Genomic DNA, 16,820 nt, shown 5'->3' with positions numbered 1-16,820 from the left:
GTGCAAAAGTAAGGTCAAGATTCGTGAATCCAGCCTGCATATAGCTGTATTAAATCGACTAAAAAACTGTTCAGTATATATCAACCAATAAATGGCTAAAATGCTGGCTGTTAAAGATGATGAATATTAATTAAAAATGCTTGCGGCCTTTTGATTGACTTTAATTAGATAGACTTTAATTTTGACTGGCAACCTAGTCGATACATATTCTCCTAATTATAAATATACATAAAAATTTGGTTTCATTAAAAAAACTATGAACGCACTTATCTTAGACTACGATGCATAATGCATCTGCTGCATCAAACAAACAGTATTGTTTTGAAACCACCATTATTATCTCTGCCAAGTGCCAACGCATATTAATTAAACATTTAATTCCAGTGTTCAATCGCTGCATTTCTGGGCACCTTTTTGCGTTTCCATTATTTTATATTAATTCAAGACAATAGAGACATATTTTACAAAGCAGTTCAGCAAGTTCCACATAATATCAGATGTTGTTAAGCGCACAGAGCAAGTAATAGTTACCTAAGTGCAGTAAATGAGTAAACCGGCGTCGGTGGCCACCGCGTGTCGCTTGACGGCACTGCAGCATCGGCGTCGCTGGTAGATGTGGAACACTTCATCGACTGTCGTTCATTTTTTCGACAATAGATTAATTATTGAGTTAATGCATAATATTATAGAATTTTAAAAATCTCATCATAAAATTCAGCATTTTACAAATCTTATTGTTTATGTACTTGTTCTATTGTACCGCATCAAGTGTTCCTTTGGTTATGTTCAGGTTAAATGGGTAAAATAATAAAAAAAAGCCATAAAACATTTAGAGATAAGCGTGTAACAGGCAAACACACATACATAATTCTTTTTCTTTTACTGTTTATTCAACGAGCTGTATTCCGTGACATCGTACGATATATTATAGCAAAGCAAATGGACTATTCAATACCAAAAAAATCAATTTAGTCCAGAAGTTCCTGACATTAGAACATTCAAACAATCTCTTCGGCTTTATAATATTATTAGTATAGTAGTACGGACACATCGTTTTTCTCTTATATGTATAATATAATAGGTACAGGATAATATGTAGTAAATTAGGAACTCCTTGAATATTACCTAGGGTGAAATTAATTTTATATAAAATTATCTATATTAAACTGCATAATTACGCAGTATTCAAACAAAAGTAAATAAAATTTGTTTATCCCTATCAATATAATGCGTATTAATTGTATACTTCGTAATGTTTATCGACTAGCTTTGAATATTGTCATCAATAGCTATTTATACTCGAGGGCTTATTTTTGTTCCAAGGTTGAAACAATCTAACGTTTTACATTGTATTGAAAAATCATCGTAGTTTATTGTTTATATATTGAAATAAATAACTCAAAATGAAGATCATTAGTATAAATAAAAATCCTTTATTAATCATTGATATAAAAATAAAGGACTCAAAAAAATGAAATAAATATTGTTTCAACAACACTCAATTGAATAGGGAAAATAGGATAGGAAAGAGGCAATAAAAAACATATTTCCAACAGACTATTCATTATTTATTCTCAATCAATCAATAAGGATACACCATCGGTGCTTATTTACAACGCGATATAGACTGACTTCCATTGAACGTATTTATTTAGCGACAAAGATGCGTGCTTACACATACATAATACGGATCGCTAATACTAATAGGAAAGCGAACGGACAGAGTCCGTCGGCAGACTTGCAGGGTGAACTTATGACAATTTTATTGCTCATTTACACAGAACACTCGTATTTTCATTTGATTTTGCGACATACATTGTAATATAACAGTAAGAGGCTTTATCTACAAGTCTAAGAGTGTATGATACGCCTAGGGCTCGAGCTCGAGGGCCACGCCCACCTTGTGGCCGCCGGCGTTGAAGTTCTGCCCGTCGATGGCCGCAGACAGTGTGAGGGTTACGCCTGCAACGATAAACTTATATAAGTACCTATACGAAAATTTGCGATAAAACGTTGTTACTTCACATTCGATTTTAATTTTAATTAACGAAATAATTAAAATCGACTCATCACTACATAGTACACTACACTACAAAGTCGATTTCTCTGTCCCTATGTATGCTCAAATCTTTAAATGTATGCAACGGATTTTGATGTGGTTTTTTTATAGATAGTGATTCTAGAGGAAGGTTTTTCGATATATTTTTTTTGGTTTTAGACAAAACGGGCCGGCTTGGGCGGAAAGCTAGTGAAATGTATAAGAAAATTATTTTTTTGCATAAAAGATTGTTCCGTTAATAAATAACTCCTTTATCTCTTATACAATTTATGCGCCTTCACATTATCTTATCACATCATATTACATAAAGCAAACTGAAAATGAGCTTACAAAATACAACTATAGATAAGAACCTAACAAGCCTAAAATCAAATACCTGATATTTATAGGTTGGTGAATTAAAGATTTTTGTATTAGCCATAATTAACATAGTTGAAGTCTTGATGGAGTATTCTGTATTATTATTTTGTACATACAAAACATTTAAGTACTTCGAAATCATCAAAAACATTTGGCAACATCAATTATTGCAATTTAACATAGTCAGAAATATTATAGGAAACCATAATTTTTTAAATAAGCTATTCAAAAAAAAGATGGTTATATCTTTAGAAAGATACGATTTTTAGGGCTAATTTTATCACCATTTTCAACTTCCCATTCCCATCCATTATTTTCAAGTGCCTTATGTCAAGTATTATATAATATAGATAAAAAGATGATGTATGAAAATATCACGCGATATCTCGAATGTTAAATCACGTAAACTTTTATTTACATATAAATTACTAAATTGTTTTACGTACTACGTGACCAAGCCAACTAGACCCTTTTCAACTGTGACGTCACCCGCCCATGTCTCGGGTACAGATAGCAAAAAAAAATATTAATAATATCACTGTTCGCTCTCCGCTATGAATAGTCTTATTTTTCCCCATTTCGAGGGCTGTCTATAAATAACAACACAGTATAAACTTAAACAAATAACAACAAAAAACTTAACAGTCAACAACAAGCTTTAACGATTAATAATAAAAAGTACAGAATTAACTAGCAATGCGAAACGTACGAATGCGTCGATGCTGCGAACCGTACTAAGGCGAACGCGGTACCTGAGGCGGTAAGCGGGCGGGGAGGCCGCATTCCACCCGAGCGTCTAGTTGGCTTGGTCGAATAGTAGGTATTTACATTTTTAATTTTTCGTAAAAAACATTTAATATGTTTTTATTTATAATATGTATATAAAAGGTTTGAACTGAAACTTCTTTAGGCGCGTTGAGAGTAAAATTTCAAGGTCGCGTCATGGTAATATACATCATATCATGGAGTAAGGCAACGATGAATTTTGCCAAAGAAGTTTCACTTCTGACACATGTGCTCGAAACACATGCTCTTCTTTCTAAACAATAACTATACAGTCTCTATTACATATCCAATAAAGGCAATCAGTGTCATGTTTCAGTTCATACTATTCGTAAATTGTGTACCGAGGTGTGTTTTAAATAGGAAGCTATAACTAGTATATACTCGTTTTACTAAACCGCCTAATCTCAATGTTAATGGAAGTCATATAAAGAATCACTTAGTTATAATCCTCACATGGCCATGGGCTTAACCTGGATGATTTCTGATGCTTATAAGTAGAAAATCATATTAGTATTGTTGATAGACCACTTTACCTACTGTTAATTTTACGATTGTTTTAAAAATCACCACATAATATTATAAAACAAAGTCACTTTCCACCGACTGTGTGTCTGCATACATAGATCTTTAAAATTACACAATTAATATAACATTAGTGTTAAGGAGTATTTCTACATTATTTTTAAGGAAGTGCAGATTCTCCTGACACAAACTAGTCTTAAACCTATTGTAAAACAAGAAATAAATAAATCATTTTAATTTAAATATACTAAGGTTGTCTGGAAGAAATCGCTCTAAAGCGATAAGACCGCCATTTGTACTTAGTTTAAGCTATATTTAAGTGTCTGTATTTCTTTTTTATTATTCTCTTTAAGTGCAATAAAAAAAAAATAAGTGCTATCCACATACCTGGGCGCAACTTCTGCTGGTATCCGAGACCAATCAGTGACTTATTATTGATCTTAGCATGTAGGGAAGCATCTTGGTCAAGCGCGAACTTGGCACCAACTCCGAACAGTGTGTCCGAGGAACCGGCTTGCCACTTCATGCTGACACCACAGTCCAGTTTGTCTGACACCTTCTGGTAGATGGAACCGCCGAAGTCTTTGCCGTTGTCGCTGTAATATAGAGCGTGTGAGAAATTGGATTTTTTTTTATAGAACATTATTACACAAATCGACCTAGTCCCACAGTAAGCTCAATTAATCCGTCAGTCCTCGGATCACAGACACAATAGAAAATCTATTGTGTCTCGGCCCGATCGGGCCGCTCGGTGGTCAATGGGTTAAGGCTTGTGTTGTGGATACTAGGCGACGATAAATATAATATTTAATAAATACATAATACATATATAGATAATAACACCCAGACCCAAGAACAAATAATTGAGTTCATCACACAAATAATATATGGCAACTATTAACAGAAAAAAGGCAATTTGAAGTATATAGTCACTTAAAATGCTTTATATTGCTTTGAAAAAATTATCGAGTGTCTAAAAACTAGTTCCAAAGAAGCAAAGAGCTAAGTTAGATTTAAAATGTTTTTCAAAGTATACTTTGTACGGATAACATTATGTAATACATAAAATTTAAATTGACATGAACATAAAACAAGCATTTTACTCAAAGTAATCTGTGTAAGTATATTTTAAAGTGAAACTTTTATTACATTGTCTCAAACTTTTTGGTCTGTGTAGCGCATGTCGCGTGACGGTCGAACCGTACGATAATTATCGTACAAATACGATAATTTTGTGCCTAAGTTTCACTTTTACCGTGGTTTCATAAAACCATACAACATTTTTTATTTAACAAGCTTCATTTATTCAATCACTTACACGTTAGTGTGCAGAGCAAAGTCGTTGGACTGATATCCGAAGGCAAAGTTGTTCTTGGAGAACTTGGCCTTCTGCGTGTCGAACTGTGTGTTGGCGCCCGCGAGCCAGCCCTGGTACTTGAGGACCGCGGCCACGTCCACGATGGGACCTGCCAGGTCCAGGTCTACGTTGGTGTTGAGCGCTACTGTGTCGTTCGCGAACGACGACTTCAGCTTGCCGGTTTTGCTTCTGCGGGAGGGAGTTTTGATTATAATCTTGTTGGTTTATTGTATTGTGGATTTAGGGAAATTTTTATTTATGTCATAATGTACGAGTTTTTATTTAGTAGTAGTATTTCTGTGTAAATACTAAAATAATGTAGAAAACCATTATCTAAAATTCTAAATTGCTTTAAAATATTTGTTATCATTGTGAGCAATTTGCTTAAATAAGATGACTATGTAAAATATTAAGCCATTAAAACTAAACAAATTTAAAATTAACAATTCTTAAATTCATTATTAAAATTTGTTTTCAAGGTTACACATTGTATTAATGATTACATCATCCTCAAAAAAAACTTACGAAAATTTGTTATTTAACATTTAATATATGCCTACATAACAGTATGAAATATTTTTTTTATTAAATATAATATTATTTACCCGGTTTGTGGGGCGAATGTTCCCTCAAGGGTGATCTTAAGACCCTGAGCGATCTTGTCTTGAATAGTGATATCGGTGGCGAGTGTGTTGTCTGTGTTCCATTTCTCTGTGAATGTTAGGCCGTAGTCCTTTACGGCGTATTTTGAGGAAAGGCTACCGAACACCTGCAAATAATTGAATATTATATAATGTGTTAGTAAAACCTGAAGAAATTCACTTTCATTGTTCTTATTGATATTGGTGAATGAAATATTGTAATAGTAAAAAATATTGATCATTGAGATATTTAGAAAATTGCATAAGTTGTGAAATATCTGCAATAGTGTAGATAAATTGGCATAATTTAGAACATATCTGACACAGTTTTTTGTTTTATAAAATGAATAATCTTATCTGTATAACAAAATTATTTTAAAAACAATTTACAATACTACTCTGTGTATAAAACATACAATTTTATGTAACAAAAGACACTTCTTTATGCTTTAATAGTTCAGAATTAAGTTTCATTCAACCGTTACTAAAATACGTACAAATCCTACTATGATTGCTGCTAAACTAAGAAATATTGTATTCACTGATAAAAATAATTTAAAATACATAATATGTCAATAATTATTGTGTAACCTTGATTTTCTTTCTCCTTTTTTCATACAAAAAAATCTATTATCATGTTACCTATAAATTTTTATTGATGCAAATTACTTATAGTAAAATATATAAAGTATTTAAACAGACCTTTCCGCTTTCCTGGTTGGAGACGATGCCACTGCTGAATTCAACTCCTGCCTCGCTCTTGGTCTTAAGGTCAAGTTTGAACACACCAAAGTGGTATCCCTTGCCGAAGACATCATTGGCCTTCTTGCCGAGATCTGCGTAGTATGGGGGAGACATTCTCTGCAAGAAAATAATTTATATTAAGCACAACTAAAAAGGTGGCACTAATAACATGCACACTTCTTTAAAGAGTTCCTATCATAGTAAAATTAAATGAAAATAATACAGACATTTCAATGAAAGCAATAGTGCAAACAATAGGTACTATAGATAATAGTGTACTAATTATAATAAGACATCATATAATCTGGCATTGGACTCGAAATCAAAGCCAGACGAGTCGGCTATTAGCAATGAATTTGCACATCCCATTAACCAGCCGCCTTCACATCAGGTGTTACATAACTTGCGAATTTGCGATCCGCAACATTACACCATATCCTGACTACTACTATCGATCCTACAAAAAGTAAAGTGGAACAAATCGATATTACACTTTGGCTATAAGTCTGACCTTTTGCCTAGACACTAAAATAGTCCCTGTCTAATGTATCAATTCAAATCTTACTGATACAGACGATTCTAACATAGTAAAGCTGTGTGAAAAAATGAAAAAAATCAAGAAGATGACTTAATGCAGGGACTAATTAATACACTTTTATTAATAAAAATCCATTAGGTTTATATAAAAATAACTAAAAAACACGTGTATGACGTAGATTCTCCCCGGCTATTACGTGTATCCCATATAATATTGCAATGCAAGTACATTACTGAAATTATTATAAATATAAAATATCTTTACGTATATACTCACTATATTCAATTAATTCACAGATTGAAACTAGTTAGGTAGAATTCAAAGAATTCTTGGCAATAACTTCACCTCCAGCACCGCACCACAAGACAATTCTGGTTTCCGAAAACGGAGCAAAGAGGGCGTGACAGTGCCGGAATTGGCGTTATTGATATGATCACGTGTAGTTTTTTTATGTCAAATACGATCCATTTGGGAGCAAAAATAGTTTTTGGGACAATGTAATAAAATATAAACTTTAATTAATAAATATACATTTTTATATTAGTAAATATCATAGTTTTACAAGGATTTAATAAAAAAAGAATTCTTATTGACTAGTTCTCGATGCGGCATAGCGGGATTATAGGGTCATTACCCTTTCAAAAACTCGAGATTAACTTATATTTAAATCATTAATTTAATTTTTAAAAACTCATTCACTTGGTTTTTATAATAACAATCATACTCGCTTTACGTATTTAAAAGTTTGTAAGTAATAGGTGGTAATAGCCAAATATTATAATGTACGACTCTTTAAGAACCGCGAAATTCAAATTCTTAAGCTACATCTACGAATTATTTGTGTTCGTAGAGCTTATAATAATTATTATCTATTAATGATCATAATTCATAATATTATCGTATTGAATGTCGTCTTAGAATAATACAGAGAAATTAATTTAATATTTATCATAATAAATACTCACTGAGCAACATATTTTATTGTCTCCATTCAGATGATTTTTTTCATTATTTTCGTCTTCGTCGTCTTCTCGAGTGCAATCGACTTTTCTACCCCATTCGTCCTTGCAAACGTCCATTTGTCCCATTGACCCATCCTTTAAATTATAGCATAGTAGATATAAAAAAAATATTTAAATGTATAAATATTGTTAGATAAGGTAAAAAAAAGGTAAAATTTTCTTACCGGACGCAAACATGGGACTGTTTCTTTCGTAATAGCAGCATTAACGGTTGGAAAATTAAATAAATTTGATAAGTAATTAAAACTGTTACCACTAAGAGCGACAAAATGCTCAAAAATTGTCATAATTTAAGAAATAAAATAAATAATATAAAATGGTTTGATTCAAATATCACGTCACGGGAGGTCTGAACCACGTAGAATTTTGAGTGGGTATAATAAAATCAATTAGGCCTAATGTTTGTACTTACATCATTGTTTATCCCATGACTCTATCGGTCCAAAAATATTTAACCATGAATATCCAGTGTGATTGATAAATTTGAATAATCCTTATCAGAAAGTACAATGCACTCGTTGATGGTAATCAGTTAGTTAATTTTCCATCGCTTATCCTAAAAATATTGTCATCATCATGTGCGAGCGGTGCCTATTCAGTATTTTGTCTTTCACCTGGGCCTGGGGCTAGCTTATTAGGTTATGGAAATTGTAAAATAAACCGTACCTATAGGTATTATGATTTTTTATGAGTTATATTTATCGTAATATGTTCAAATAAATTCAAGAGTGATTATATAAGCTTTAGTTTGCATAACTTGTTAGTAAGAACCAACTTAAATAATTATTTTTAACAAAATCTAAACCATCTTAAAATTGTGAGAGCTAGACCAAATTTAGTTAGACCGCACAGGAGGACTTTCAATTTATTATTTGAAAGTCCTCCTAGATAGAAAGAATCATCAAAATCGGTTCACCCAGTCGAAAGTCCTGAAGTAACAAATAAAAAAAAACTGTAAGATTGAAAACCTCCTTTTTTGTAGTCGATTGATAATGAATTATGTGTAAATTGAAAATAATTAAGTTTTATTTTATCTGAAGGATCGCAATTCTTGACCTTGGACAATATTGCAATCACTTGTCAGTTATTTTTGGGACTCTGCTGGCGCATCGCATGATTGTTTAACAAAAGAACAAAAATTAACTGAAAGTGGATGCTATAAATTGTTTCGTAATTATGTACATATTTATATTTTGGTGTTATTTGTACTCGAGCATTCGGTACAATTCTCGAATACGCTGACTGCCGAGTCTTATTTTAGACATTTGAGTGTAAAGTCGCTTCAATCGTCGCTCAGCAAGCACGAAAGATAGGTCGTTGTAATAACAAATTAACAATGACTGAAAAACATTGCGATATTCTCCATAATGATAAATTCGGTCGATATCTTGTTGCAAATAAAGATTTGGATGCCGGCGAATTAATTTTTACCGATACACCGTTCGTTTTCGGACCGAAACAAGGCAAGTATTTAGTATGGTGTTGTAGAGCTGGGTCATCGCACTATGGAAGTGTAGATCCCAGTATAGTATAGTTTAGGTAAAAATGCATGGAATAGTAGAAAAAGATGATACTTCCATTTTTGTCCTATAAAAAGCCAGGAAATTCGATACATGGATAATATTATATTGGTAACTTACAGAAAGTGCACTTAACAAAATGCATGATTTTGTGAACAGTCTGTAGAATTGATTAAAATACATTACTTAAATTAAGAGTAAAAGAGTAATAATATAAATTACTCCTGCATAATATATAAACCTTGATAAAAATTAAAAACACATTCATAGTGTAAAACGAGGCTCTGTCTCCTAACGAACAGATGAATGACTTTTACCGGCTCTAATTCCCTTTTCTTTTTATTTTATGTCGATATATGGATCGACTCTATCGTGGTCTTTTAATAAAAATTATTTACCTAAAAGTTAGATAGTAAGTAATAAATTACTATAAAGTTAGATATTCAATAAATAAGATGATGAACAATTTTTGATAGATGTGTTCATGCAAAGAAAAATATGAAGCGAATCTTCAATTTAATTTTTATCTGAAGAACTGATTAATTTATCTGAAAAATTTATGCAGTTTTGAGATTTTTATGAGGTAAAGTAATACATAGTGAAGTAATATTTAATTAGTTTATAAGGATTTATCGAGCCTTTCGTCAATAGTTTAAAAATCTTCCTCTCGTATTATATTTAATTAATTACCTAAAACAAGAATTCATAAAAGAAAATACTTTGTAAGTTTAAAGTCAGTTTTAAAAGAGATTTAATTTTTTAAATATTACATAAATGGGCTTTTATAAATAATTCTGAATAAAACTGAATACTGATAGCTGCAGCTACCTTAAAGGTACCTACGAAGAAAATAACTATTTTCTACTTCTCCATAGATACGGACGGAGAAAGGCACTACAACACGTAGAAAATTGAAACATAAAATTTTGTTGTTCTAAGGGTTGATATCTCAGAGATCGTTATTTTATTTTTTGATAAGATATCAAGTACATAATTGAAATTACGATTTACCTACGTTTGATTACGTATTTGAACTTCAAGGCACGTAACCTTAAATGTATCATGTCCATGGAATATAGTTTTTTATGTTGAAGCCAAGTTGAAGCGTCGAAGATGGTTTTGCTTCTTGAATGCATATTCTACCTATTATTTTAATTTTCCCATAGACTCGCCGCCTCTATGCCTTGGCTGTTTCTGCCCCGTGGATAACACCATGTGCTCCCGCTGCGGCTGGCCGATATGCAGCGAAGCTTGTGAGAAGGCACCACAGCATAAGATAGAATGCGACGTCTTCTCTGCTGTTAAAGTCAGATTCCAACCTGTAGATGACTGGACTGTGCCCTCGCCGCAACTTGATTGTATTACGCCGTTAAGGTTTTAAAAGTTTGAATATATAGCTAACATAATTCAATCATGGTGAATTTAAAATAAGAAATTGCCAGAGCTATTATAAAATATAATTTAAGTATATATTACTAACTTTTCCTCCGAAGCTTCGCCCGCGTAGTCAAAGGAAAACCCGCATAGTTTCCATTTCCGTGGGATTTTTGGGATAAAAACTCCTACGTATTCAAAATGCTCTCTGTGTGCCAAATTTCATGAAAATCGGTTTAGCAGTTTTTGCATGAAGGAGTAACAAACAAACAAACAAACATACAAACTTTTGCATTTATAATATTATAATATTAGTAGGATAACAATCCAGCGTTGGCAGATCTTCCTTAAAAGTTATTTTATATTCAAGTTGAAATACCAATAAATTATAACTGAATGAATTCTAAGTACCTAGGTAGGTATGGGGTAACCCATTTTAATATTTTCATTCTCAGTTTGATGTTTGATTTTCTGTTATTTTACAATGCACGCACAATGGTTAACGGGTTTTAACATAACTGCATTATTGTTTAATCGTTTAGGATGCTTATAGCAAAGGAACAAGACCCTGACCGCTGGCAACGCGAGCTCGAAGTTATGGAGACTCACACTGAAGAACGGAAGAAAAGACCTACATGGGAAGCTGAACAGACCAATGTCGTCAATTTCCTGCTAAACCATTGCAAACTTGGAGCAAGATTTAGTAGAGAATTAGTTGAAAAAGTTTGCGGTATATTAGCGGTAAGAAAAATTAAAGAAAAGTTCAAAGTAATCTGTAACAGATACTATACCTATAGTCTCTTATGCATAAAGTAACTCACATTATATACCTACTCCAACTGCCGTAGCTATAAATGGTTCATTGTTCAGCGCATCTCATTTAATTACCAATTTATCAAACTAGGTGAATGCTGTAGAAATTCCATCAAGAGGCGGTTTTAGCTCACACGCTATTTATCCATTTCTGGCCATCACTGCCCACAGCTGCGTTCCTAATATTGTGCATACGATATTATATGATGATTATCGGTATGTATTATCCTGATTTTCATGTATAAAACTAAGTCTAACAGACGTCTTATATATCTAGTTAAAAATGACTCTTTATTCTTATTAGACTTATTTATTTTAGAGTTCAAGTTCGTGCAGCTGTACCTATCAAAGCAGGGGATATTTTATACCTAAGTTACACACACGCGTTGGCTCCGACGATCACCAGACGGGAATATCTCCTCGAGTCCAAGTTCTTCAACTGTGAATGTCAGAGATGTGCAGATCCAACTGAACTGGGGACTCATCTGAGCACCTTGAAATGCAGCAAATGTGATAATGGCGTTATCATGTCTAATAATTCATTAGGTAACTATACAGTACATAATAAGTATCTACAATTTTAATGCACCAAAATATAATTACATATAATATTGCTTTTTTTTAGAAACTGTATTAGGTATAACCGTAGTATAGCACTCCAATTTTATACCTTGAAATTTTAATTATAGCTTTAAACTTTAAACTAGTATGTATATATGTATCTATATGATTATTATCAGTCTTGCTGGGCTCTTATAAAATGAAAAGCTTTTGTTATCCCTTTTCTAATTCCCTCGTGTGATACTTTGCAGACAATGATGCCGAATGGAATTGTACGGATAAGAAATGCGGTTTCAAAACGAGCGGTGCTGCCATGCGAAAGATGTTAGCAGTTATTCAAGCAGAAGTTGATCTACTCGACTCCTTAGAACCGGGCCCGCAGGCTATTGAACAAAGGGAGGCATTTATAAATAAGGTATATAAATCGATTTTAAGATTATGTTTTATTAAGGTTCATTAATCTAATCTTCGTTCAACTTTACGTAATACAGTAACAAAAATACTAATCACAAACAATAAAATTAAACTCTCTTCCAACTGATTGTTGAATAAAAACAACGTAAGACACCTGTAATACAATTTCAGACATTATACTGAATTAGGTACTTACAGAACACTGACTCGCGCTCCTGTTAGTGTAAAAACATTTTAATTTTTATCTTTAAAGCAATAACATGAAACCACAATTTTAAATATTTATTTTTAATGATTAGAAACATTTCGATCGTGAGACGGAATTCGAATCCGGATATCTTTTCGGCGTACTCAATAAAATTTGCTTTTCCAAAAATTGTACGTCTGTAATATAAATAATTTAAGAAATAGAATACAATGGTTAAGACAAAAACAAACTGTTGTTTTCCTTCTATTTCTATATAAACCAAAATTAGAAATCAAATTTTAATTTAACGGTTTCAATTTCAGTACAAGTCGGTGTTCCACCCACGTCATTCAGTGTTGCTATCTGTAAAGTACACACTAGCCGAATTATACGGGCGGGTAGAAGGCTACACCATAGACGAGTTGCCAGATTTGATGCTCGAACGAAAAGTGGAAATGTGTCGGCTGGTTCTGAAAACACTCGACATCATTTTACCAGGAGAAAGTCGTATGAGAGGTAATTTACCTAATGTTCGTGGCATAAAAAAGCTAATGTCGAGTGTCTTTTCTTCTCTACCAACTAAACGGTTAACAAAATATGTATAAGCATCACAAAAACTATAACATTTAAGTTTTATTTAGATAAAAGTTTACAAGTAATAAGCGATTATATTAATATTTATAAGAAAATTTCGAAACTATCCATAGGAACAGAAATGTTGATAGATAGCGCTCAGCTCTATTCGACTCGCACTTAGCTGTTATAAAAAATTACAATATCTAAGATAAATAAAAACTACGCGTTTTTATGTTTGTTTATTTAGCGCCTCCTGCTATCTGAGGCCTAAAGCCGCCACTGCCGGCTTTATAAGTCCGCCCTTGCCAAAAATAAACATATAATAAATACTAACTGGATTAATTATTATTAACAACTTTTCTGTGTTAAAAATTACAGGTATGATGTTATACGAACTGCACGCCCCGCTTATGTACTTAGCAAGGAATGAATTCAGTGCTGGGATCATAGCGCAAGAACAACTCAAAGAAAAGTTACAAGAGCCATTGCAGTGTTTGGCTGAAGCTGCGAGAATTCTACAAAGAGAGGATCCGCAAAGCCCGGAAGGAATTATTGGGATTATAGCGTATCAATCAATGGAACAGTTAAAACTTAGCTTAGATACCTTGTAACAGAGGAATTTACATGGAAAATTAGCGTATATTGAGAAAATAGTTAACACAAGGTTTACCCACGGACATTTTAAGCGTAGACTTCGATCATTATTTGCAAATTAAACTTAAAACTGTCCTCAAATGTGTTTGTAAAATTGTAGTCGATGAAAGAAACAAAAAATTAAAGCAAAATTAATATATGAAAATGAATTGAACCTTATTACCATGTGTTAAAGTTGAATTTACAAAGTACATTGGTGCTGACGATTTTATAGCTAATTGTGTATCTAGTTGTTTGATGAATGAGAAGTTTAGATTTAAATTTAGCTGCCGACAAATTGCTTAAATGCTTGGTCCTTAATAGTTAATACTTTAGTCATTAAATAATAATTAATAAATACTGAACATTATGCATGTGTTTTAAAATGTAAATTTGTGTAGCAATATGAAAATATGTGATAGTTCTTTTTATAGAATAAAACAATTTGGTTCCAATATTCGCGTTTATTATTTAATACAACACGATACAATACAACAAAATATTATGTACACTTAAAATATAACTAAAATTTAACTTTCTTAGGCTTTTTAGAAGGTTCTGTAGAAACTGTAGATTTTACAGACTGTCCTATGTCCTCAATATTATCTGATGTATCTAAAGTGGACAGTTTTATTGAAGTACTTTCCTTTTGCTCGGACACCTAAAATTAAAAAAAAATAGATAATAATTTTTTTCTATTCTTTACAAAAATTGGCATATATAGAAATTACACAGAAAGTTTTAAATCTTTAGAAAATTTAAAATTGTAAATTAAAAATGCATCAGCAAGCCACAATTAGGATGTTTCATGTATTACAATGGAGGTGAATATTAAGAAAATATCAAAAGCACGCTTGATCACAATATAAACTATCACTTTACATTTAAAATACAGGCCTTTAATATTGCAAACTGAAAAAATAACTTACTGTTGGACAATCCTTCCTCAAATGTGTGACATCACCACAGAGTTTACAGCTTCCCCCGTTTGGATAGAGACCCTTGGGATTGTCTGGACATTGCCTTGCTAAGTGACCCTGAAAAATTGTAAAATAAAGATGTCATATATTTTTCTTTCCAACTTTGAACCAGAATATTGTTTTAGGAAAATTAAGACACTAACTAGACAAGACACTATACATAATCAATGAAGAAATTGAAACTAACATTTGCATGAAAACTACAAAATAGAATATGATTAAGGAAACTTACAGGTTCTCTACAAATGAAGCAAGTGGCGAATCTGAATTCCTTATCCCTCTGCACTTTACATTCATTTTGCCTGTGTTCAGTTGAACCGCATTTGAAGCAAACCCCATCAGCTGAGTCCACTCCCGGTATATTTGACCTAAGATCTGGACAGTCTGACAGATTATGTCCTCCTTTCCTACAGTTATAGCATACATCCCTTTTCAATCTTGCTAACGCTTTCTCAGCCCGTCTTCTCTCCAATTTCATAGTCCTTTGAACTTCACTTTTAGGTATGCCTTTTTTAATCATGCTGTTCTTCAACTCCTGCAGCCTGTCTGCATCTCTCTTCATGATTGGAAAACCATCAAATCTAACTAGCTCAATGTCTTTGCCGTTAATTATGAGTTTGAAACTACGTTCAGTTATCTCTTTTCTTCTTACAGGCCCATCTCCCATTTTTTTCTTTTTCTTTGCTTGCATATGCTGCTGTTGATTGTTTTGAGTGTTAGTTTGATTTGATTTGTCCTCTACAGTGTTGTTTTCTGTGGCACCAAAATGCTTTTTATTTTTCTTTTTCTTATTTTTACCTACTTGCTCTGGTTGGGGAATATCAGAATGATTAGGCTTTTTGTTATATTTATTGTTTGGCTCACTTGTATCATTGTTATTTGACGATTTTTGACCATCAGTACCATTAATTAAACTTTGTGAGGAGTCTGCATTTTCTACATTGTCTGTGTTATTTTGTCCAGTCTTATTCTTTTGTTTATTTTTCTTTTTATTCTTCTTTTTAGAATTATCAGACGAAACTTCTGGGTTTGCTGTTTCTGAATCATTAACATTGTTGTTGATTTTCAATTTCTTCTTCTTCTTTTCAGGACTAGGTTTACTTTCATTTTGTGTTTTCTTTGTTTCTGGGAAATCACACCATTCAGCCTTCCGTTTTTCAACTCTTCGTTCTTTGAGGAAGTTTTCATAGTTATTTATTCTTTGCTGCTCTGCCTGGAAATTATTGTTTAAAAAAAATATTTTTCATCCTTAGAAGAGAGTAAGTACTTATAAATTATAATTATTACAAATAAATGAACTTTTATTCTTATTTTATTACTTTTACTTATAACTTGCATTTTATCATCATAATCCAGTTTGTGATTTGATTAAGTAAATTGACACAGCATTAAATTGAAAGAAAAATTTAAATAAAAAAGTATAGGATTACTAATTGATATTACCTCTTCTCGCTTCTTTGATTCTTCGCTTTCTTTTTTCGCTTTAACCAGCTGTTCTTTCATTACTTCCCATGGTGTACTGTCTTCAGGATCTTTAAGGTTAGAAGCCTTTGAGCCTTTAGCCCGAGCAAACCGCGTCATTATAATAATATAAAATGTAAATTAATTGATTGGTTTACTGTATGAGAAATCTATTTTCGTCGTTATCTACTTAAAATATTATTCTGAATTGGAGTAAATTCATATCAATTTTCATTATCTACGATCTACGTGCAACACAGACGTGCAATCTA

General features: G+C 32.3%; 3 protein-coding genes across 3 annotated transcripts; 1 reads left to right on the top strand and 2 right to left on the bottom strand.

Moving 5' to 3' along the window:
• Positions 1–1,546: 1,546 nt before the first annotated feature.
• LOC149480924 (voltage-dependent anion-selective channel-like) lies at positions 1,547–7,417 on the bottom strand. The gene is made up of 6 exons (XM_089705441.1): positions 7,284–7,417; positions 6,428–6,586; positions 5,690–5,853; positions 5,046–5,273; positions 4,115–4,323; positions 1,547–1,962 (listed from the first exon to the last, which is right to left on the bottom strand). Exons 2-6 carry the CDS (start codon positions 6,581–6,583, stop codon positions 1,871–1,873), a joined length of 849 nt encoding a protein of 282 aa, XP_089561567.1. The 5' UTR covers positions 6,584–6,586; positions 7,284–7,417; the 3' UTR covers positions 1,547–1,870.
• Positions 7,418–9,306: 1,889 nt separating this feature from the next.
• On the top strand, positions 9,307–14,525 carry SmydA-3 (SET and MYND domain containing, arthropod-specific, member 3). The gene is made up of 8 exons (XM_089705430.1): positions 9,307–9,492; positions 10,716–10,923; positions 11,466–11,664; positions 11,828–11,952; positions 12,056–12,282; positions 12,549–12,712; positions 13,222–13,414; positions 13,853–14,525. Exons 1-8 carry the CDS (start codon positions 9,366–9,368, stop codon positions 14,083–14,085), a joined length of 1,476 nt encoding a protein of 491 aa, XP_089561556.1. The 5' UTR covers positions 9,307–9,365; the 3' UTR covers positions 14,086–14,525.
• Positions 14,526–14,551: 26 nt separating this feature from the next.
• On the bottom strand, positions 14,552–16,820 carry LOC149480922 (uncharacterized). Its single transcript, XM_089705429.1, has 4 exons — positions 16,531–16,820; positions 15,320–16,300; positions 15,037–15,144; positions 14,552–14,768 (listed from the first exon to the last, which is right to left on the bottom strand). The coding sequence occupies exons 1-4, from the start codon at positions 16,666–16,668 to the stop codon at positions 14,631–14,633; spliced, it is 1,365 nt and encodes a 454-aa protein (XP_089561555.1). The 5' UTR covers positions 16,669–16,820; the 3' UTR covers positions 14,552–14,630.

The sequence above is a fragment of the Colias philodice genome, chromosome 17 (genome assembly GCF_061535455.1).
Source record: "Colias philodice isolate Cphi_HAF_F1 chromosome 17, ilColPhil1 Martin Lab GWU primary, whole genome shotgun sequence".
Taxonomy (NCBI): domain Eukaryota; kingdom Metazoa; phylum Arthropoda; class Insecta; order Lepidoptera; family Pieridae; genus Colias; species Colias philodice.
Note: the sequence above shows the minus strand (reverse complement) of the source record. Positions and strands in the feature narration are given on the sequence as shown.